The 24,891-nt window shown below is 40.5% G+C and overlaps 1 protein-coding gene across 1 annotated transcript in view; it reads right to left on the reverse strand.

The window, feature by feature from the left end:
• Positions 1-24,891, reverse strand: part of gabbr2 (gamma-aminobutyric acid (GABA) B receptor, 2) — a 230,227-nt gene that overhangs the window by 66,413 nt on the left and 138,923 nt on the right. Inside the window, exons 5-12 of the mRNA XM_084739199.1 lie at positions 23,075-23,140; positions 21,989-22,177; positions 21,122-21,364; positions 13,618-13,678; positions 6,230-6,310; positions 5,186-5,336; positions 4,702-4,834; positions 2,787-2,894 (exon numbers count right to left, since the gene is read on the reverse strand). Of these exons, the coding sequence (XP_084595325.1) occupies positions 2,787-2,894; positions 4,702-4,834; positions 5,186-5,336; positions 6,230-6,310; positions 13,618-13,678; positions 21,122-21,364; positions 21,989-22,177; positions 23,075-23,140 (1,032 nt within the window). The remainder of the gene's footprint in view (positions 1-2,786; positions 2,895-4,701; positions 4,835-5,185; positions 5,337-6,229; positions 6,311-13,617; positions 13,679-21,121; positions 21,365-21,988; positions 22,178-23,074; positions 23,141-24,891) is intronic.

Here is a 24,891-nt window from a genome sequence, read left to right on the forward strand (position 1 = left end):
AGTGTGGGGGAAGTGTGTGTGTGTGTATGTGAGTGTGTGTGTGTGTGTGTCCTGCAAACAGACCCAGTCTGTGAACCGACAGAGGATACATCTTGAGGTTTAAGTGCTGAAATATGCAGTAGGTGAATACTGCTTTTGAAGAAACATTTGTTGTGTTTCCATTAGGAAGAGAAAGAGGACGGGACAGGGTGGTCTGAGCTGAGATAACTGGCTGTGAAGGGACGGAGCAAAGCTACTGAGCTCAGAGAGGCAAACCTGTACTGTGTCATGATAAAATATGAAAGGACAGGTCCAGTGCAGCCCACCTCAACAGTAGAAGCTAACCCTAACCCTAAATAGATCACCATTCCATTACTATAGATTTGGCCATTATTAGGACCTTATATCATTTGTGTCTGGCCCACAGCTGCCTGATCAATTTCACATGTGGCTCCCCATTAAAAATAATTGCTCACCCCTGGTGTAAAACATAATATGATGTATGCTTATGTAAGCTAGAACCAAGGGATCTCAATAGCATGACATTTGCTAGCAACAGTATGGTATGTTGGCGTGTCTTCAAAGATGTTCGCCACTTCAAACTTTGTTCTGTGTCCCCAATACACTGTGGTTATAAGCCCACAAAATGGTGTCTTTGACAGCAGGTTATGCTCAATGCATTTTTACAGTGGACTGGTGTTGGAATCGTTTTGAGCGAAACACAGCCCATTTAGCCCAGCATTTTAAGTTTACCATGGCTACAACCTAGTGAAAGGGTACCTGCTGCAAAAACCACGTAGAGTGAGTGTTGCTGTAACTAGGCATGTTTGGTGTGGTATGTAATGTCCACAGCAGACAGCAGCTACTTCAAAAGACAACTCTGAAATGAGACACAGAAATGGGGTACCGTAATCTGTGTTGTGATTCGGTCTGGGAGGTATTTGTTGTATGGGAACCATGTGTTACAGGAAACACGTATGTGGAAGCAAATAGCACTCTGCTTTTCATTTCATGTAGACTTTCACTTGTAATATGGATCCTCTTTATCTTCATCTATCTTCCATCCATTTTTTTCCAACTTTCTCCTTTTCTTTTCATGATGTCCGTCCAACCTACTTTCTTTGCCATTTGTGGCACATTGTTTGTCTTGTTTGTCCCTTTCTCTGCCCTGCTTTGCCTTCTTCCTTCTGTCTCTCCACCCTCCCTTCTGTCACTGCTTCCCTACATCCCTCCAACCTCTCCGACTCTTTGATCCATCCCTCTTTCCTCCCTCTCTTCCTGCTCTCTCTCTCTCTCTCTGGCAGGCCACCCACACTTCCTCCAATATGCAAGAGGGTGAGGGAGAGGGAGACAAAGAGAGCAAGATCTATAAATACAAAAAGGCCAAGCACAGTTACAACATTCAGTGAGCTCGGCACCACTTTATATAACTAGGCCAGTGAAACAGATTGTGTCAGATGTTTAAAAAGCCATTTGTATTTCTGAATCTTTTTTTCTTTCTTTCACAGAAAAGATTCTAAAAGCAGGTGCCAGCGGCTGCCAGTCTTTCAGAGTGTTTGTTGAAAAGCACGAGTGTGAATACAAGCACCCACACACAAGTGTTGGGCTTTTCAAAAGGCATGTGCAGCTTCCTGGATAAGACTGTCAAGTCTAGATGTTTTAATGGAGATGTTCGTGGTTTCATGAACTGGTTGTTAATCTGTCCAACAGATGTACATGGTGAGATAAGAAAAACAAGAAAAGGTTCAGGACTGGATTCAACCAGAGAGAATCATGTGTACCAGCAATGGCCCTTCACAGGGATAATTCAGTAAGAATAAATACATAGAAATTTGAAAACAAATGAAAAATCAAAGTACATTTGTCAAGGAAATGTATGAAGTACTGATATTTTAGAATTTGAACAATCAATTGTAGCAATAAAAGGGAATTTCTTATATACCCTTTAAAAATCTTGAGATATGGAAATAACCTCTTGAAGCCATAGTTTGGATTTTTTGAAGTGGGGTTGTACCTCCAGTGGAGCTGAGGTATTTATCTGTAGTCAGTGTATTACTTACAGTTCGTAGTGTTAAACATGACCCCAATTTGAAGAAGCAGGACAGGAAGCTAAGTGATGAACAGCTGTGGCCAGCAGTTCATCAGTGTACACTATATTTAGAATATTTTCACCTCTTTACTTTGCCACCTGACAGTTAAATATTGCTCTCTTCCAACCAACCAAACTCCATAGGGAAAATTGGTAGTTTTACCTCACAGAACACGGTAGTTGCTTGTCTCCTGCTGTCTTGACTGGTTAGTTTGTCTCTGTTACTGTGTGACTTCAGTGTTGTAAAAGTTTAGCTTGTATTCACCAAAATCACACAATGACACAAACTAACTAACCAATCGAGGTGGCGGCAGACCAGCAAGTTGTGTGTTCTATGAGGTAAAACTGCTGTTTTTGCTTAAAGAGTCTGGTTGCTCTGGAGAGAATATTTTGCTTTCATAGTGGCGGTTTCCTGTTTGAATAGGCTGTCTAATGGCAAAGTAAAGTGGTGAAAATATTCTAAATATAGACTTAAACTGACATTGATATTTTATATGAACCTTTTTTAAGTGCCTAAATGCATTTTGTTGCTGTTCCTGTCCAGAGCAGTTCATTGTCTAGCTTCTGTGCAGGTACACCTCTCTGCTTCTCCAATCTGGTGTGTTGATCTTGGTAATATACTAAGTGTAACTCACACAACATCACTTCAGATAATCTGTATTATCCCTTTAATCATTCTCATATATTCATCAAAAAAATATATAATATTTTTTAATACCTTTTTCTTCATCTTGACATTTTTGAAGATTGCGTGCACCCTCCAGGTCTTGGCAAACATGGCACCAAAAGCAGTAGTGTATCCAACAATGAGGATCCATGTCCGAACCTATCAGAACAACAGGGACACACATAATCGTATCACGTCTTAAAACTAGTGATCAAGGCTTAAAACAACATCTGATCTGACAGGTATTTGCATTCCTCTCAAGAAGTTCATTCGAAATAGCATTGTGAAACACTCTAAAAATAAGAAGCTGTCAGATTTATTTTTCGTCTCTAAAGTGTTGAGCTCCGGGAGAACGTTGTGGACCATGGAAGCTGTCACACTCCTGAGAGCATTTCATCTTAATGAGAAACAAAATGTAGACCTCTCTTACTGCTTTGGTACAAAGGACACTGCTGACATGTTTTAAAAGCTTAGAAATTGAATATAGACTATGAAATCCAAAAATAGCTACAGAGAGCTTCTGTATATCGTACGTGTTTTACTGCTGCATGTGTCCACGTGTTTGTTTTTATGTGTGAACATTCACACTGTCTGCGTTCACACGTTTACACCTGACCCTCTTCACATGCCGTTCTATACAGCATCGAGAAAGCAATAAAGCCAGGCAGGGACAGCACACAGGGTAAAAAAAAAACAAAAAAAACAATTACGCCATCTATTCTCAAGGAGACCGGCACATATTGATTGGTGGTGAATGGATCAACCTCTGTGCTCCTCCGCTGTAGAACCTCGTCTGAAGTGACAAGCTCTGTTTTGGCTCTGCTGCAGCGCTTCAGCCAGGTGGATGGCAGCTCGAGACGTGCCCTGCCTCTCATTACTCTGCTGCGCAAGTGCATGTGCATGTGGTATGTGTGTGCCTCCATGTCTGGGAGGGTGGTATCTCAGTGGAAACCAGTTATCACTGTAATCAAAACTCTTTAATTAATCCAGCATCTACATAGTCACACAGTAATGCTACCTGGGGGGAGACATTTAATGTGCGCCATGCTAGCTAGAGACCCAGAGAGAGAGATTCAATCAGTTTTCACTTACTGTTGGTCACACGGTGCATGTGATTAGAGTTTCAGCAGTATTCTCCATATCTGAACTCATTTGCTACATATATAAAGTAAGAGAACAGCTAAAAGTGTCAACGTCCACAAATAAGTTGCTGGTGCTACTAGAACCACACTCTAATCCCAAAACAACTGTCTGTTTGAAACTGTTAAATTTCAAATTAAACAAAAAAGACTTTTGCTGACCTGTGATCTTTTGTAAGTTGAGTCTAAACATACGTAACGTATGTGACATATTTATCTTAACCCAAAGCATAATCTTTTCCTTAACCTACCTATAGCCACTAATCAAGCTGCTGTGTTTCACATGCTGAGGGTGAGAATGTGTTGCCTACAAACATTATCTGGTGTTTCTAAGGTTTTGTAAATGGTTAATAAATGCTGTGTAGTGAATCTATAAACTGATTGTTTAGAAGACTTTATAAATACTTTATAAAACATATGTCAACATTATTTCAATGTTAACAGTAACATAAATAAATAAGTTAATTTTCCAGTTATTAATGATGCTTATCATAGGGTGATACTGAATAGGACAGACATCCAACCCCACCTTCCACTGTGTGAAAAACTGGATTTTTGTCGAGGTCTGCACACCTCACTAAATCCTGACAGTTAAAGGATGTTTACAGCCTGTAAAGTTCATGCTCACTTCTGCTATAAATTTTTGAGAGCAAATCACTGGAACACTGGTGGTTTTTCTGTGCCGCCTGCAAATTCTCATCAACAGTCGTTAACCTGCACTTCCATGGCTATTTGCAGCATAGCTTACTGATGAAAATCCTACTTTTCATGCAGTGTTCTATTCATAATTTTATGTATTATGCATTAAGAGTGTTGAGAGAACTCACAGTGCAGAGGGTCTCAAACTCTTTGTCAGAGACGAAACCTCCATCCAGGCCAAACAGGAAGATGGAGGCGTAGGAGAGCATGCCTCCTAGGATGATCAGGTTGTTCATGTAGGGACTTGACATCTTGATTAGTCTGGAAGAGAAAAGAAGATCAAAATAGAATAGAATAGAATAAAATAAGTAATATTCAGAAATGCTTTGGTAAGAAGAGAGCGAAATATGAAAATGATAATGTACCAGTAGGCAGTTAAAGGTTAATCATCATTCTCGTGCTTCATCATTCTTTCATTTCAATACCACTCAATCTCCCCTGATTCCTCCTGTCCTTCATTCATCCCTCTCTTACTTCTTCCTAACCCCTCATTTTACGTTTCCCGCTGCACCGGAGGTTTATCTGTTTCACCTTCATTAGCTATCCTTCATCTAATCCCTGCCTCCATCCTTCTACCCTCTGAGCTGGGCTTCACCACTGCTCAGTGCCGACCTGTGGTTGCGGTTCTTGATGTTGAAGAAGAGGAAGGCCCCCGCCATGAGCATGCCCAGTATGGTGATGGTGGACAGGATGCTGTAGAGGGGTACGTTGATGTGACGCCGCTGCAGACGCACAAATGTACGGTCCTTGGGAGGCTCCACACCTAAGATACAACAAAAAAAAAAAAACTGAGTGAGCCTCAAACATAATGTAGCAGTGAAACTCAAATGTTGCTTTCATGGTAAATTCTCCCACCTAAAATTACAGTGTTTCTGAACAACAGTGGTTTTCTGAACATTTTCACTCTCACAGCGAGGGTTCTCTTGTCACTTTGACAACTTTACCTGCCTCCTTCAAATCTTTCTCTCTTCAACCACAAAATAATGTCACTGCAGCCGACATCCAGTTATTTGAGACCCATTTCCTGGCCCTCAGTTTCCCCTCATTGAGTGCATGTCTCTCTATGCACCACAGTCAAGTTATTGTGGTTAGATGCTGCACTTTCTTATCTTTTGCTCTATTTTTCTCCCGCCAGTGTGCCAATCGATCGCGATGGCATCATCTTACACATCTCCACTTACTGTGGTCAGAGATGTGGAAACAAGCATCTTAGATGGTACTGACCTAGAGTTTGTGTATGCGGGGCAAGGCTGAAGAGATGGAAGGAGAGTGGGAGGGTGGTGGAGAGGAGAATAGCCAGGGGGATCGAACAAATTACAAAGTATGTCAACACAAGCAAACGCAGGAGGGGCGAAAAATGGACTGGTAAATAATTTAGTTGAGAGAGGACAGTTTAGAGTGGTAAAGGAAAGCGGCGAGTCCCTACACTGGCTGATGGTGCTGATGTCTGAGTATTTACGTGCACTGACATTTAAGTGAGCGACTGGACGAGCGTGCTGAGGTGGAAAGTGACGGTCCTTTAACATATATATAAACACACATCAGATGAATCAGGACACCTTTTTCGTCTTCAGTGGCTTTTACACCACTGACTCGATGCTCACACAGTCACACACAACAGCAGGCACATACAAACACGTGTCGCCTTCGTCATACCTTGGAACCTTATGGAGTTGTTGATGAGGTCCAGCACATCAGCAATTGCGTTGTACTCTCCCACCTTCACTTCTTCGCCCTCTGTTAAAGAAACACACACATATGTACCATTAAAATAAATACATGTACTGTACTTAAACCATTAAAACTGGCTGCTGGATGCCAACACCCCATTCTTTTCACTCACTGGGTCGCATTTACATTCTCAAAACAATTTAATTTGATGAATAAATTGTTTTAAATAAGACTAATAGTCTAAAATCCTGCAGCTCTGTGAGACAAAATGTTTGGCAGGTTACATTTGGTAACAATAACGCTAAACACTCAGTACAGCTGAGGTTGATGGTAATGTCATTAGTTTTATAGGTATATGGTGATGAGCAAAGGCAACTGACAAATTGACCCTTTCTAAGTTCCACCCATTTTGCTCTGTGCCCAAATATAAGTTGAGCAAACCTGACTGTACCTCGGTCAACCTTCTCCTTTCTGGTTTCCTGTTCTTCGATATGCTATGTGCTAGACTTGTCCATGTTGAAAAAAAAAATATTAAAAGATGGCTACAAAATATTGCTAAGAGACCTGAAAAAGCGACATACATATAATGACATCTTAAATTAGCTAATGTGAGCAAAACACAAGTTAACCAGACAGGTAACAAGTCACTTATATTAGCTTGCTAGTCAGCCAGCGTTTTGCTAACATTTGCTATGAGATGTAACTAGCGAGTTAACAAGTGATGTACATTAATTAGCTAGTTAGCTAGCATTTTCAGGTAGATCTAACTGCAGGAACACAGTACAACAGGACACGCCTTACCACAGGACACCCTCCCAAAACAGTCAGGTTACATTCAGCCAGCAAAACCACATAGATAGTTTTAGGAAGAAAAATACATGGGAAGTTTTGGGAAAAGATTGTGGTTTGGGTTAAAGTAAGTCCATTAAACCAAAAGTCATCTCATGAGGGTATGTAGTGTAGTGAAAAGGGTGTGTCATGTAATAAAGTGGGTATGTCTTGTATGCTTAGAGGACACAGACATAACTTTCTCAGCATTTTCCTATAGAGCAAAATCATAGCTAATTATCTAGCTAACAATTGGTGTAGATTAGCTAGCTAGCTAGTTAGGGTCTTCCGGGTACCAAACTTGCTCAACTGTTATTGGAGCACAGAGCAACACTGGATAAACAGGTTTGGGACCACAAATGTCAACCTCATGGTGGTGCTAGAGGAAAAGTCAGGGGATCGCCAGAGTCATTAGGTAATGTTGTCTGGCAACCATGAATATCTGCAAAAAATGTTTTGGTAATCCATCAACTAGATAAATCAGTCTGGATGAAAGTGATGGACTGATTATTTGACAGACTGACTGACTAATTCTTCCATCGTTCGAGTTGTCTGCAGGGCTAAAAATGCCACCATGTACAGTATAATGTATAATGTTAATCTTTAGATAGCCAAATTAATTATGCTATAAAGTGCGTAAATAATGTATCTGTGGAGAACGTGTGGCAGAGGCTTCTTTGACAGAACAAGTAAATCTAATTCAAGCACTAATTGGACACGATGAAGAATGGCCCATCTTTAAACTGCATAATCTGGCACAGTGGTCCAACCTCATAAAGACCTTTAAATCACACGATCTTCCAAAACCCATTAGTAATATAACAAAAATATGTCGAACATAGACTTTTAAGGCACTCAGTGAGATTATCTTTTAAGGTTCTCCAATGAGATGCAGTTTAATATGGTCAGGAAATAGTTTTCATGTTTTTCACAATCTCAATTATCAGTTTATTTTACCTCAAGGAAACCTAAATGGCAATGAAAAGCAGATATCACAGACACCAGCTGTGATACAACCAAGCAAAAATATATATATATAAAAAAGCTCAAATTTAGCAAGAGCAGACTACAAACAAACACAATGAAAAGAATTTCTAATTGATGTAGAGCAAAACAATAAGTATATGCAATTGTACCTGTATACTGTAATATACTGTGCATTGACTTTAGTGTTTCCTAGATACAGTCAAAGGGATGTAAACTGCTGTACACCCCAACCTGTAAGCACCACTGTCCCTGTGGAATTCTGCTCAAACCTCTGTGCAGCTATTTCAGGATTTAGTGTTTTCCCTTTTAGAAACAACGATGAGTCCCTCAGGTGTAATATTGGGAGGAAGCATGACCTTGTCAGACAAACCTGGGCCTTCACTCTCCTGCTCCACTCGTAAAGATTACTCTCTTAGAGTGTACACCGGGGAGGGGAGAAGAAGGGGTTGGAGAAGAGAGGACAGATTATTCAGATTCTTTTTTTGTAAGCACTACAAACAACCTGCAATTTCTTCCGGTGTGCATGCACAATTCTCTCTCTGCCTCTCCCCGTTATCACTCTTACAGCCCCATTGAACTCCTCAGTAGCATTGTCCTTGACTAGGAAAATGACAGATAACATCAACTATTGCGGCATCACAGGGCACCATGTTCCCCTCTCCTCTCTTCTCGGTGGATAACCTCATTTGATCTCCGATTCTGGTATCAAAGCATCAGCAAATGTTGAAAATGTTGCACAGGCCATACTGTATGTGACAATTTTATAACAGTAAATTTTATGTGCATGCACAATCAGGATTTGTATTTCCTCAAACTTGCCGGTGCTGAACGAGGATCAATAACCATGTTTCCCTTGACCACGTCCTTTGTTAGAATCTAAACAGCAGAAGGGATTGTATATCAGCACTCTTCCTTTGAGATGCTAAAATACTATCCCAGCACTCTGTCCCCACAGGGAATATTGATGGCTGCAGCAGGCTGGTAAAACTCAACCTGTCGCTCAGTCTGTGTGACGACATTTCATGCCTTTTTATTTCATTAGACACTTTAAACATCTGTAAATTCAATGGCAAATTTATTTTACTGACAACTAGGGAACTTTCAGTGGGAGAGTTTCCACCATAACCACAAAGAAAGAGAAAAAGCCAATCTGCTCTGTGATGTTCTCATTTGCGTACACAAGTCATATCGAGGCATCGGCATTAAATTGAGACTGTTTCATAACCAGACTTGCAACTCCTTGTAGTACGTTTCCTGACATTGTATACATGGTTCCAACATATTTTCCATTTTAAAATTCCAGACTCTTCCAGACTCAAATTTCAGGACTTATCAGTAGACTTTTTTTTTTTTTTAGACCATGTTTGACATCTGGCCTTCTCTTCCCATCTGTCATCCTTAGCCAACCAGGCTTTATATTTGGGATTGTCAAGCCAGCCCTTGAAAAATTTGATCTCTGCTCAACAATGAAATAAACTAACTGGTGCTGAATTCTTGTGAAACTTCTTGTGGACTTAGTAAGGGTCAATGTTAAATACTGTTGTGAAGATTATTTACTGATGGACAATGGATAGTAATACATGTGTGCATAGGTTTCTTTTTAAATCTTATCCTGCAAAGTAACAGCTGTCGAATACATGCAGTACAGTATACACTGCAATATATCCCTCTGATACAGCATAAAAAATAAGTACTGTACTGCACTGGTACTAGTTTACAGTAAACCAGTGAATATGTTCCTCTTTCTCAATGCAGTTATTCGGTGTTAATCATGATTATCAGAACAGTTTCACTTGATGCAGGGATAAGTGTTTCATTTGCTTTATTGTCAAAAAATAACATCCATTATAATTGTTTCCTTTCACAGAACATTTACATTCAGTAAACGTCTCTTTTCTCACTTGACATTTTTTTCTTTGATCAACCAGCACAGAAGGCTTATAGACACCCATCCTTACCAATAACAATAATGATTATTCAGTATCACAGAGCTTGAGAGATCACAATGATGTGGCCTACTATTTACTATTTTTGAGTGAGAACAAAAAAGAAAGCTTTTGAAATAATTTTTAAACAGTCTTTTGTATAAATTGTGATTGTAGTTAATATGAGCAAATCTAATTTGAGAACTTTAAAGCAGGCAAAGCCTTGGAGACCCTCTGTGACTTTTTTGACCTCAGGTTGGGATCCACTGTCCTGGAGGACCAGTTTCTCAAAGTACTTCATCAAAATAAAGAAGTTATAAAATATTTTCCTCTGATGCACCAGCAGCTCAAGCACAGATGACTCCTCCTCTTTGGAGAAGAGACTCCTACTGGTTTGAAAACTCACATATCAAAGTGGTGACTGCCGGACTTGACTTACAGTGCAACTCTTTTAATCACAGCGAATCAAAGGTATCTTTCATCACATCCACATTCTGACCCGCCTCTGTAGCAGTGTTTGTGAATGTGATTTAATTAATTTGGAGTTCTTCTTCCATGTTGTTCACGCTAGTTTGTATTTGATCAAGTTAACATTTTATTTTGTTTCATGTCAGAGCTGCGAAATTTCAAACATGAAAAAAACTGCTGCTTCATTTAAAAGCATTGGTGGTACAGTTCAATGATATTCTTGTGAGCTGTTTAAGTTGAAAGGACTATGAGAAGACTATCGCCTGGAGGTAAACTGACAGCAGTGAGGGTGTTGCCGGCTGAAATTCCTACAGAAGATGATAGAAAAGCAGGAAATTAATTCTTACTCTAGGGCTGTTGTAGAAAGTAAATCCTATCATTTATCTGTTAAGATCCAAAACATCTTAACCTTTTACCCGCACATATCACAACCTCACCTTACTGATATATATATATTATTGAAAGGCCATGTTTCCTTATCTACCACACCCAGTAGTGCCTTGATTTAAAATCTGTACTCCGAGGCACTGCAACTGCGATCAAGACCTTTGGTAGTGAGCTATCTCTTATCCCCACGAGAGACAGTGGGAATAAGAGCCATCGAGGCCCCTGACTAAGAACGTCTGACAGGGTAAAATGGAGGATCAGAGGCTGAGGACAGATGATAGGGTCATGTTGAGGATCACTGCCTTTTGAAATATTCAAGCTGGGGCAGTCCCTCCTCTCCTCTCCACCCAGCTCAGGCCCTCGGCGTGTCAAAGGGGTGACAAATTCAAGATCCCTGACAAGTGAGAAGGAAGTGATAGAGTGAAGGTTAAGGAGGGATGGAGGAGATGTAATAAAGCTAGAAGATGATAGTGAGAGATGGCTGTGACACAGGGGAGGATTTGGTTGGAGTGTGTTGGAGACACGGTGGACAAGCAGCTCATGGAGAAAAGAAATACAAATATGGAAAAGGGAAAAGGGAAGGAGAGGTGTGTGGTTGTGATTCAGGATGAGGCATTTGAGTATTTTTTTTTTCCTGTCCCTCTTAGTGCTCCTCCTGCCGTTTGGTTTGATTCTTGCAGGTAGAAACAGGAGAGTCATCAGATGAAATATCGTAATGCCATGCACAATCACCCATTTGGACTCAATGTGTTTAAAAAGTAATTCTGGTACTTTTTAGTGACATGGCTTGCCATGTTTTAGGGATACAAAACACAAAATTAGCATTATGCCTTTGGAAAACCATTTTGCTTCCTCCTGTGTTCCTGATTGTGCAATTCCATTCACATTTGATTAATGTCCTTCTGCATGTTTTTTTTTTATCATATCCGGCTCCTGTATAGAAATAAACAACACTAGTTTATTAACTGTAAAACAGCATATTATAATAAATGGTATAAAGTACACATTGGGTACAGTTACTTTAATGTGGAATTAGGACACAGCGTCTTTCTCACTCACCACCCTCTACTCTGACTTTTAATTTTTGGTTTTGTAAATTCTCACACCCATGCAACACTCCAAACTTTCTCTTACACTTTCCTATTGTGTTAATTTTGTCTTTGTTAAACATGAAATAATGTTTAAATTACTAGAAATCACATGTGGTCTCCTTTTTTTGTCAAACTCACTGAGCCTGGGCTGTAGCAGCATTAGCATATGTGCACCAACACAAGCGCGCACACACACACACACACACACACACACACACACACACACACAAACATACTGTATTTTCCTCTATCTCACACACACAGAGTGATGTAAGCAGCCAGAGGGATCAAGCCCCTCTGCAGTGGGAAAGATAAGATGGTTAGGCGGGGAGGACTGAGCAGCCCCATGCAGCGTGCTACATATAGTCTAGGGAGCCTACGAGCTAGGAATCCCCTGCATCAAGATGCAATCTCTGGGTTACCCTCCCACTCAGTAGGCCCTGCTGGCTCAAAAACAACCTCAGGATGATCCTATGAGGACAGAGAGTTCTGAGGCATGTTTTTATACAAACCTAACTGTCCAGACATACATCCTATCACCACAGAGGAGATGGAGCACAGGAAAACACCACGGGCCTTTTGCATTTTAGACTTTTAGATTCATCTAACCTGCACCCACACAGACACAGAGAGGGCACACAACTCCATACAGGAAGGCTTATGGGGACTTTTCTCAGCAGAAAACAGTCTAAAACTTTTCATGTTTATGTTTTTTCTGACTCTTGCAGTCATGCAAATAATGACTATCCTCTCTAGAAAAACAACTAATGAGATAAATGTGACTACAAAGCTTCTGACTTCAGCACTGTTAAATCCTTCAGCCTCCCTTTCCCATGTGTACGACTCTGCCGCAAGCTTTTCCTAAGCCCTATTGGTCAGGATCCATTATAGGTACTGGCATATCAGCAGTGGCAGCCTTCTGACTTGAGAAAAATTGTAAGTGGCTTTCCAAAAACTGCGGTAATCCGGAAAAAATTCTGAAACAATTGCAGGTTTTATTGAACACAGACGTGCGGTTGTTGGAATTCATCAATTTAGAGCAGTAACTCAGAGGAGACAGGTCAACAGGCGTGGATGGCTGGAGGTGGGTGTGACAGGCTGAGTGAAGAGAGCACAGAAGATGCATCGACACAGTCTTGATCCTCTGAAATGATGTTTTCCATTCAAACGGAACAAAGGTTAAAGAGGAAATATGCAAGACTCCAGCTTTCAAAAATGTGCTCTGCAGTCCAAATAGTGAAATGGAGCTATAGACAGTATATTCAATAGGTCGAAGCGCTATTTAATATACAGTCTATGGTTGAAATGAGTTGTTTCCCTCCACTCCCTCATCCCCAGGCAGGTTGCCTGCAGGCTGCAAGGACAAACGCTATACGAGTGCAAGACAATGAGTCCTACACTGTAAGGTGATCAGCTGTTTATAACTGACAATTGTCTGTTGATGTAGAGCTAAGCCTGTTATGTATTATTATACTGAACTGTACTGTACTGAATGCAGCATTATTGCTGGCATTTCAACTTAGCATCTTTCCTTAATCTCTGCTGATTTATCATGGTCATTTTCTGATTTAGTACAGTAAATATATTACGTATTTGTCCTTTAAGGCCTCGGATTACTGTACAAAACCAGAAGAGAAAAGCAAGCCAGGTTAAATGAGGAGTACAGTCATAGTAGTGTCACACATACCTTGAAACTGGTTGAATTTTATTGTTCCCATCCTCTCTCCATTCCGAAACATGACTTGGCCCTAAAAAGAAAGAAAAAACAAAAAAATATATAATGTGTGTCTTTAATCAAACACATAGCATACATAATTAAAGTTAGAAAAACATCCTATTCCGCTGAAGAAGATGCAGCATAAGCAGTACTGTAGAGTGAATTTCAGTAGCAAAAAAAAAAAAAAAGAGCTTAGTTCAACTAAATTTATGCACAGCGCTTTCCCGATACTGGAGTGTTGGCAGGCAAAGGGCAGAGTCTCGGCTCCTGCACATACTGCATCTCATTTGATTAGAAGTGGCCAAAATTGATCTGTTTATAGAGGTAAACAAAATTATCTTTGGGCCAATTCATTTGCTAATATCCTTGGAACAACATCAGATCAGCAAGGCTGCCCGATTTAAATGTGTTTGCTCACATAGCATTGGTACAAATCTGAGCTCAGATGGCATTTAAAAGGCAATTTTTTAAGCATGTCTCACATTAGGATGCAGAAAAGTGTGCGGTGGTCAGTCAATGCTGCAGAGACTTTATTCTACATTTTATTTCAGTTATTCAGTTTCACCTGTGTAAATCTAAAATTCCCAACTGTCAATTCTTCCTACCTTTCCATCATTACTCTTTGAATCTGTTTGGGAGCTCAGTTCCTCACCTAAAGAGATTGCTGGCAAAATCCACGCTTTACTCAACTCTTACAATTTAGAGCCCCTGACACATTTTAAAGACAACGGGACGAATAATTAGATAGAGAACTTTCTGAGGATATGTGACAATCTATATTAGATATGATACACCCCTCTTCAATTTGTTTAAAACAAAGTAATATACTTTAAGATAATACATATATTGCATTGTTCCAAGGAGAGAGTGGGCAAATTTACACCAAATATTGATCCTAACTGTGATTGCTGTGTTATAACACAAGTCACTGTAGCACAAATGTTTTGGCTCTGACAAAAATTAACAGCTTTTTTTTTTTTTTTTTGGATATTTCATTTTTTTTAACATACTAGGAACATCCATAGAACCTCTTGCCAGTAGCAATATCTGGCACAGTACCGCAGGATCTCTGTCAATGTGGCAAAAACATGATAGCCTTTGCTATGCTCCTGGCTGGGAGACTAAAATTGCTTAAATGGAAAGAAAGATTTCCTCCAACTTTCAATCTGTGGATTGGAGAGCTTATAAATCATCTGACTTGAGAAACAGTGTTATGCTACAGGAGGCTGTGCCCACAACATCCACGCACCGTTTGGAAACAAGTTCTAAATCAGGTGAAAAAGATATTTCAGATGTATAAATATAACCCCCACCTGTTTTTTCTCTCATGTTTAAATCAGAGACTTTCCATAGTTATTCACCTGGCATTTTAAGCAGGTTGTGTGACCTTTGTTGACCTTTGTTCAAAGTATTTTTAGAAATGTTTGTAACTTAGCAAGTTAACTGCTTATCATATTTACCACTGAACTTATGTTTTAATGTCATTTTGTAAACTTGTAATGATGCTGTTGGGTAGGGTTGCTTGAGGGATGGAATTTCGTTAAAATATATTAAAATGTACTTCAAATTGTATTTTGTATAATCTGAAAAACTAATAAAAATACTTTGAACAAAAAAAAAGGTCAACTTCCCTAAAATGCCAGGAAAATAACTATGGCAAGTCTCTGATTCAAACATAAACAATTTCAAGCCAGGAGAGCGTCTGGCAAACACAGACAAGGTAGACAAAAGCAATTCGACTTTGTGGCATAATCGTAAGACATATCCAAATCAATTTGGCTTCTGTCGCTTTATCTCACCCGTGTATTCTCATTCTTTCCTCTCACTTGTTCTATTTTCTCCTTCCCTCTGTCTCTTTATCTCCCTTTCCCTCTTCATCTACCAAGACTGTTCAATTAATTCAGCCTGCCATCTGCTTACAGAGCTCCTTAATTACACATTTAACTGGGTTTACATATTACTGGCTGGCTAACAAAGGTGAGAGCAGAGAGCGAGAAAGAGAGGGAGAGGTAGATGGATAGATAGATGATAGATAGATGGCTAGATAGATGGATAGAGAGAGAGAGAGCATTTGCATTGGCTGATTAAAAGACAGCTGAGGGGGAAATATGGGGAAGGAAGCTGGAGAGCCAATTTTGCCTCAAAAAGATGGCAAGCTTTGAAGTAGCGGTGCAGGATCCCACCCCTCTGTTTGAATCCCAGTCTTTGTGTGGCATCTTTGATGTTTGTCTGAGTGTGCGCGTGCAAGCATGTCTATGTGTATGCACTTAATATGTTGCCACATTATGCTCTCGTACATGCATGTGTCCCAGGCGACGCGAGCAGAACGAGCTACTCCTGAGACCCCAGTGATGTACAACAGATCCCTTGCTGGGGATGTCACACCACAGTGTCAATATGACTTGTCAACGTTAACAAGTTCCTTTCGTCACACTCTGCTCTTTCCTGCAATATGCTATGCAATTATGCCTGAAGTATAAGTAGGACAGAATGGTGCACCTCAGTTTAGCTCATTAGGTATTGCGCTCAGATAACGGTGGTGTGTAAACAGGGTCAGACAATGTGGGTTGAAAATAGGGGAACTTGACTTGAACCCATAATGACTGTCAGTGTATGTATCCAGGTTTCTGGAGTAGCTGCACCGTCATGCTCTTGCTGTGCATTAGCACCGCCACCATAATTGCCCTTCACATCAGCAAAAATGGAGCTATCACAAACCTTATTGAAACGGCATGTGGTTATTTTAACAGCCGCCCAATTTGTCCTCTCAAGTGTATACACGGTTTGCAGAATATGCAAAGTGTATCAAACATATGCAGAGGCACTGACTCTGACATTCTTAATTGGAAGTAAACGTCTGTGCTAAAAAGATTAAATTAACCTCCTTTGACCAAAATTCAAAGAAGTGACTGTAAAGCCTTTTTCCACGAGGTATTATGCTCCTCTGCAGCTTAGGCAACCTTGCTGGAGTGTACTGACCCAGACAGGTGTCCCTTGTCTTGTATTCAAAGGACGCTCAGACCTGAGACACAATGGTGGCTGATGGAGCAATCACTGTGTCTAGGTGTGTGTTTGTGTGAAAGTGTCTTTCCGAGGCGAGACAGGTGGAGGCGGCCAGGTATTACACTCCGTGTGGAGGTGAGAATACTGTCAGTGACAGGAGTGCTGGGGTCAAATGAGACGTCGCTCTGTGGGCTGCAGGTGTGACATCCTCCGGGTTTTCAAGGGTTTGAGGTGGAAACACGGTTGATACGAATGGAACTGTGGTAGACACACGTACACACATTAACAGATGCACATAATCCTCCCTACCATCCTCTCTTTCACCTCAGCGTGTCTATTTGAGGTGACTGTCGAGCCTCAGGCTGTACGACTCGCTGCTACCCAGAAAGACACTGATACCGACACAATGACCACTGACCACAGATGAAAAAAAGCAAAACAAACCTTTACCCACACACTTGTCATCCCCAATCACAACCTGCCCCTCCCTGGTGGATTCCAGTGTACATCATCCTGTGGTTCTGGCAGCTATCAGCACTGTCTCTGCGCCGACAGTCTCTCCCAGCTAACATCAGCCATCTTCTCCAGACTCTTAGAAATAGAGGTGCTAACTGGAACCATGACGGGTTCTTCATCTTGTTCCCATAGGAGAGCCCTTTTCAGTGCCTGGTAGAACCTTCTTTAAACCCTGTCAGAGAGTTCCAACTAGGGTCCAACATAAAGACTTATATTGTAAAAGGTTTCACTCAAAACCAAGGGCTTTTCACACTGCGAATCCTTAGCTCTGGGCTAAGAGTCAACCCTGGTTTACCCTGCTTCACACAAACACTGTTAACCCAGAATAAGGCTAAGCCAAGGGCTATATGAGTCAAACTTCTATGGCAGCCTGTAGTCCTCAGTTTACTTGATTTTTGGGGATAACCCCAGAAACTCAGGGCTCACCTTCCTCTGCAGCACGGTCAGTAAGACCTGGGCTAAAGTCAGGGTTAGCCCACTTTGGGATGTGCCTGGACTGAGCCACTGTGAAAGCTTTCTTAACCTGGGGCTAAATGCAGTGTGGAAAGCCCTTTTGAAATGTTCTACAGAATAACCCTTCTAGCCAAAACCTTTCCACCTAATAAGGGTGCTAACAAGAACCCACCAAGGGGCTTCTACTGAGGAGGCTTTTATATTCCAAGGGCTTTATCTAGAAGCCACCCAGGGGGTTTCAGCAATTTTTGAATGACTTGTTCTTCCGAAAAGATTTCTTTGAATGAAAATGGTTCTTAATAGAACCTACCATGGAAACAAAGAACCCCTCTTTTGTCAAAAAAAAGGGTTCTTAAGAGGCAAAATGTTCTGGGTACAACCTCAGCTCTTCAGGAAAAACCCTTTTGGAACCCTTATTTCTAGGAGTGTGTGGCCCTGACAACAGGCAGATCAATACTGTGGAGCCCTCCATGATCACCCTCCCGCTGCTGCAGCTGCCTCTGCCTCTGCTGCGGATTCATCAGCAGGACTGCGAACGGACACGGTTTGGTCCCATGAGACGTGTATGTGTGCACACGGCAAACACACAGTGTAAAATCGTGCCATCAGGAAAGGCACGAGGCTCAAGTCGGGGTATGATCCCGTACGATCAAACACACATGCACACATAACATTTAAACCGAGGGTAAACAGGCATTTCACTGGTGCTTACATGTAGCTTCGTTTTATTGGAAACCCAGTGGAAGTCAAACCATTCGAGTTGTGTAATAGCTGCATTTGAAATCTGAATTCGAAAATAGCATAAAAGATGTATGCAGTGTGGAAGGGAAATTGCCTTCCCATGTCTTTGATCATCATGTGTGGGTGGAAGTTTCTATGTGCTACGTGTGTGCTACATACAGGGAACACTTTTGATCTCATTTCATGTAATCCCTTAAAAGAACAGCTATAATAGTCGACAGATCTCAAATCTTTTGGTACAAAGATGCATTTAATTATTCTGCAACGCTGCTGTCTTCAAACAACATAATTGTTTCCATTCATACACAACATTCTTGCTCCTCTTGTTTTGATTCTATTGGGGATTTGTGGTTGTCAAAATAAAAAACATCATTGTAAAAGAATTTAGCTGGTTAAACAATGCTGTGCATGATTTTCTTTAACACACCAGCAAAAGCATGCAGATTTACTGCGGTCATCCTGAACATTTCCAAATTACCTGTAACCATGTCCTTTAACGTGTTTTGTGCAGACAATGTTCAAAAATGCTACGTATAATTAAACAATATTCATAAAGTGGGACATTGATTGACAATGATGGCTCTCAAAGGTCAAAATTAACTATATTAAGTATATTTACTTACAGTAAGCACCACAGGGTTTAGGTACCATGTAAAATAATGTACACATATTGCATTTAAGTACCTCAAAAACTTTTGACCCTTTTGAGGGCCCTTCTTCCTAACAAGCACGTTTACTTTTGATTTAAAGGGAAAATTCACTACTTTTTATGTGAATGTGCTGTCAGTGTTGATGATAAACGTGTCAATTGAAGCAGTACATTCTTTAGTGAATGCTACGTTGACAGAGAAAGCCGAGTTCTCCTGCTGCAAAATCTGTTGTTCTTCTTGTATAGACGCAATGTCAGCCTTCACCTCTAGGTAGCCAGGGGGCATTTGTTAAATTTTCATCACAATTTTCATCAAAAACTTGTTTTTTTAACTGGTGAAACAAGACAATGAATTAAAAAAAAGTAATTTATAATAGCAAAAACTGCGACAAAATATATTGACATTTTCTGGGAATAAAATGAGACTTAAAAGCTAGGAGGGGATCCGATCAGAACTTAATCTTAATGTGTGGTAGGGAGGTTAGATGCACACAGTAGAAATGTAGTGATCTACCCTGGAAGTCAATTTGCATGCACTTGCAACATGTCTCCTAAACTGTACAGGGATATGTTTCTCACAGGAGAATATAATGAGTTTGGAAATTCTAGAGAAATGTTTAAATAATGCATTACATTAAACTCATTATTTAGTCAATTTTACTCAACTAAATCTGTGGATTTAGTCAACTGAAACTCAACTAAAACTAATACAATCCAGTGACTAAATTACTAAAATATGACAAACTAAATGGCATTTTAGTCAACAGATTATGAATAAATCTAAATCAAAACTTAACAAGAGAACTCTTTCTTTGTCAATATAGCTCAAACAAAGGAAGCTATTGTTTCAATTGACTACATTTCCCATCAATGCTGATTGAACATCCATATCAAAAGTGATACATTTTCCCTTAAGTACATTTTGAGGAACTACAGTACTTATCAAAAACGTTTTACTTCTCGTGAAGTATTTATACACTGTGGGTTCACGACATTTACTCGAGTAAAGAATCTGAGTACTTCTTCCACCATCAATGGCTACATATGCAGGATCAATATGAGTCAATACTGATATGAAAGCAGAGAATAAGACTGCTTGCCGGACTTCATCATCTTTTGTGTGCCTGGAGTAAAAAGTGACTGAAATGTTACATGGCCATCAATATTCCTACGCTGTTTTGCCTCCCAGAGTCTCTGAGGAAAGATTCGGTGTCAGCCTGCTCCTGATCAGCAGCCCTGAGTGGGTCTGTGCTGAAAGAGGTGGGAGCAGAGGGTTGAGGAATGATGACCCAGAGGATTTGGTACAGTGTTAGTAGCCTGTACTGATTTTGTCCAGAGCCATTTTCCTCTCTGTGTCTTTCTCGCTTGTTCTGTTGACATTTATACTGCATTAACATCTGCATCTGTGTTTTATTGTGTCCATCCACTTCTCTCTTGGGTCCCTTGAAGGTTTATGAGAAAATAAAACTATTTATTGAACACATTGTACCTCTGTAATTTTCCAGTAAAGTCAATCTTTCTCCGTTTTCGTTCTCCTTGCATTTTCAGCCCATTTATTTGTAAACACAGTTATGTATATGATGCCTGCATGCCTATTGGGTGTCTAGGCTGGGGGCAGCATGGCATCCTCTAATAATGGAGTGGCCTTTACAGGGGGAACAAGAGATATCCTCTAACAGCTCAATAGTAAGTGAGAGTGAGCACACGCGCACACACACACGCACAGACACACACAGCTTGTAGCTAGCGTAGCCACCAGGATCAATTTTGAATGCATTGGAGTGAGTCGGCAGCACCAAATGGCATCACTTTAGGCTTCATACAGACAAGGATGGCTAAGTAACCTTCTCTGCAAACAAGCTCCCAGCATCACAGAGCAGTAATTAATGCTTCCGTGTGTTGTTCTGACATTTGCCCACTCCGTACTGTGCAATTACAGAATATATATAGTTTGCATAGTGTTTACATGCGTAGACACATACAGCTAAATGTTTTCCCAAAAAAGTTGTTTCTGTATAAGCAGTAACATAGTTTATGGTGTTTTGATTGTGTTGCTTTAAAAAAAAGGGTTAGGGTTACTCTTTAAAAGTGGCAATCTGCTCCATAACTTACCGTTACACCATAAAAGTTGGTTTCGTTCATGACGTCCAGCACCATTTTCCCCACTTCGCGGTCATCCACAGTGAAGTTGTGGTAGGTGTTCTGCCTTTGTTTTACCCGGAGCAGTTCCATCACTCGAGTCAAGGTTTTAGCAATGACCCAGATCCCGTCGTAGGCGAAGCCATGAAACTTGCTGGCCTCCACACCTTTCTGCTGGAGCTCACGGTTATACTCCCGCTCGTACTCCTTAGGGGTCTGACAGAGAGGTAAAAGAGTGTGTTGGGTTGTTTTAAATGCACTATTATTGGTGTAACTTTGTCCAAGGAGAAAGGATTATTTTCCACATAATATGAGAAACAAAGTTACTGGAAAGGCTGTTTTGGGATCAATGCTCCTGTGCTGGGTAGTGCAGTGTGGAAAAAAGTGCCATGATTGATTTTGGTTGAGATCTCTTGTTTAAAAACATGCATCTAAGATGTCTTTTTATGGAGAATGTTCTCTTATGTCTCCACAGATCCACAGGGAATGTTGAAATTATTGAAAAGTACAAAAACTTTCAGTGATGACTAAGCTCTGGTCTAAAAACAGAAACCAAAATTATGTAAAATAAGAAAACTGAGCCAAAATGCTTCACTATTTGCTTGCACTTCAGCCTCAGGCTGCTCTATTGAACACTGTACTGCAAATTCATCAGCAGCACGATTCTTTCTGAAATAGCATCAACATTAAGACTGAAAATATTTGTGCTGGGTTATTCAGCTCATTGGTGTGGTCTTCTCACTTGTCTTAATTAAACTCTGGCTTCATGTCTCGTGACATTATAAATTACGCGTTAACAACATAACAGTCTTCTGAAGTGCAACAGCGGGTGTCACTCACCCTGCCAGAGATGCCCTTGATCTGCCGAGCACTGAGTGGCTCAAAGTCCACACTGATGTATCCCTCCATGGCCGTGAGCAACTTCTTGGTGGTGCAGTTGGTGGTGTTGGCCTGCTCCCACCAGTTGTTCTGGTACCAGCCGGGGATAATCCACTGGTATTTACTGCCAAACATGTTCAGGTTAAATGCCTGGGAAAGGGAGAAGAAATAGAGGGTGAAGGAATGCAACAGCAGTGAGATACGGTATGATACATGGAGATTAATTTACGTGCAATTATTCTTCCTTAGTGTGAGATGCTGTGTATCCAAAGCTAGAGCCAGGCCTGTATTGTTCTTGGTATATCTGGTGAAACACTGATGGAAGGCAGTGGCAAATTTGCCATCCCTAAGCTTTCACTTATAATAATAATAATAATAATAACTTTATTTATATGGCACCTTTAAAAACAGAGTTTACAAAGTGCTTTGACAGCCAAAGTAAAAGAGCACAAAGCAGCAGGATACCAAGGAAGCAAAATAACAACAGAGGGCCAAACAGGAGTAAACTAAGACTGGAGTAAAACAAGACAATAAAACACAATAAAAGAAATAAGAACAGTTAAACTAGAAAAACATGATACTAAGAATAAGTTAAAATGAAGAGGGCAGAGATTACAGAGACATAATATGATGTTGTTAAGAGACGACGACATCACATAAAAGCAAGTCTATAAAAATGGGTTTTAAGAAGTGATTTAAAAGATGTCACTGAATCTGCAAGCCTTATCTCCTCAGGCAGGTCGTTTCAAAGTCGAGGGGCCCTGATGGAGAAAAGCCCTGTCACCTTTAGATTTAAGCCTCGACTTTGGAACAGCTAGGAGACCCCCGCCTGAGGATCTAAGGCTGCGTACTGGCTGGTAGGGAGTTAACATTTCGGCTATGTAGCCAGGGGCCAGACCCAGGCGGGCTTTAAAAGTGATCAGTAAAATCTTAAAATCAATTCTGAAACATACAGGAAGCCAATGGAGGGAAGCCAGGACTGGGGTGATGTGATGTCATCTGTTAAAACCAGTAAGCCTTATAATTCAGTACAGACTGAGGACTTACACAGCAGAAGACTTTGGAGGCCAGGTTCTCATCAAACTGGCCGATGATGATTCTCACATCGTTGTCCTGAAAAAAGAAAGAATAAAATGTCACGATGGCATGACATGAGCACAATCATGCACACAAAATGAAGAATGTGTATTATCAAATAATCAAATTTCCAGGTCACCAAAGGAATGCAATCACGTTTGCCTCCTGGCTGGTCCGGCGAATTATTTTGCGGAACTGGAAACCAAGTGCCCCCCCTGTTTTTACTCAGTGGAGCCAAGAGGTTGCTAATGCTGACATTAGAAAAATTCAAATTTGTTGCGTGTGGTTCATACCAAAAATTTGAGAAAACATGGTCCTGATTTATATATACTTATACTCCAGTGCTTACATACATCCTAACTGAAATTTATCTATAAAGTGGTTATATCACTTTTGCTGTAGAGTATTTTATTCACCCAGTTATTTAGTTATTTACTAAGATTTTATAAATAAAACATAGAGATACACATGTATCTATACATCAACATATGTTTCTGAATATCATACAATCGAAATTATATTACACTGCTGTGACCATACGGTACAGAGCTCATTACACTCTCTTTGTGAACCCCTGGATTTACAGTAATGTTGCAATACATTTCTGAGACATTTCTGCTTGTTACTTTAGTACTGCCCTTTAGTCAACACAGCCATTAGGAAAGAAACTATTTCTTCGCTAGGATCAGTTTTCCAGTTGCCTTTTCTAATCATTCTACAACATGACACTTCAATCAATAAATCCACATAGGATCAACCATGTTGTGTGTACTCTATTTTCATCATTACACCTCTCAGCAGCTACAAAGTATGTGGGATCTCAGTGGCGAACTAGTGGCTGAGAGGCTAAAGAAATATTAAGTCACATAGTGTCAATCCATAACAACAGAGACATTAGTGTCAGCGGGCAGAATTGCCTGCCTTGCCAACAAGGCTGGCGAGCGCAAATTTACATGGGGATTCAGAGCACATGGCCCGGTGATTGACTCGGTAAATAATTCAGATTGCCCGGGTGGAAGTGCAGCATGTTTCATGGTGGGAAAAAAGATCAGGCTCTGGGGCCAACAGTCTGTCATTTAGTGCGCACAAGCATAATATAGCACAAGCACAGCCATACACACACAAGTGGATGTGTGCATACAGTATGTGCGTGTGTCGAAACGCAAACACACACATTACAGTACAAAATTGCCCCAAATCTAATCCAATAATACTGACACAGGTTTGATGAATCTACATCTGGTCAACAGAGCTGGAGGTGATGTGTGATGCATGGAAGAAATTCTGTCATAAGGCCCTTATTCAACCCCGACAGCGAAGACAGACAGAAGAGGACAGTTTTTACTGAGCAATATAAAGGAAATCTGAAGACTGTCAGAATCGATCATGTTATTGAACTCTGAATTTAATATAAGACCTACTTTATTATTTTGGGATTTGTCACCAGCAGTCCTCTTGTAATAGGATTCTAGTCTCTTCTACTTACAGTAATATTGAGTGTTTTCTATGGTTATGTCATGTACATTAAGTGCTACATGCGGCTGTCAAGTGTTCATTTCCCTCTTATATTGATCAGGTGGAAAAGCTATACATTACAAAGAATTAGCAGGGCCTTTTGGAAAATGCAATTACAAATAGAAAATCATGAAAACATGTTCTGGGTTGAACTGTGATGAAAAATTAAAACAAAGGCAGGTTAAAAAAAAAAAAAGAACAATGGAGTGACAAACACACCAGCTTTAATCTCAGTGAAACTACGGTGTCCTGCCTTTATCCTCGATAATGAG

Source organism: Lutjanus erythropterus, chromosome 16, assembly GCF_056507025.1.
Source record: "Lutjanus erythropterus isolate fLutEry1 chromosome 16, fLutEry1.hap2, whole genome shotgun sequence".
Classification (NCBI taxonomy): domain Eukaryota; kingdom Metazoa; phylum Chordata; class Actinopteri; order Lutjaniformes; family Lutjanidae; genus Lutjanus; species Lutjanus erythropterus.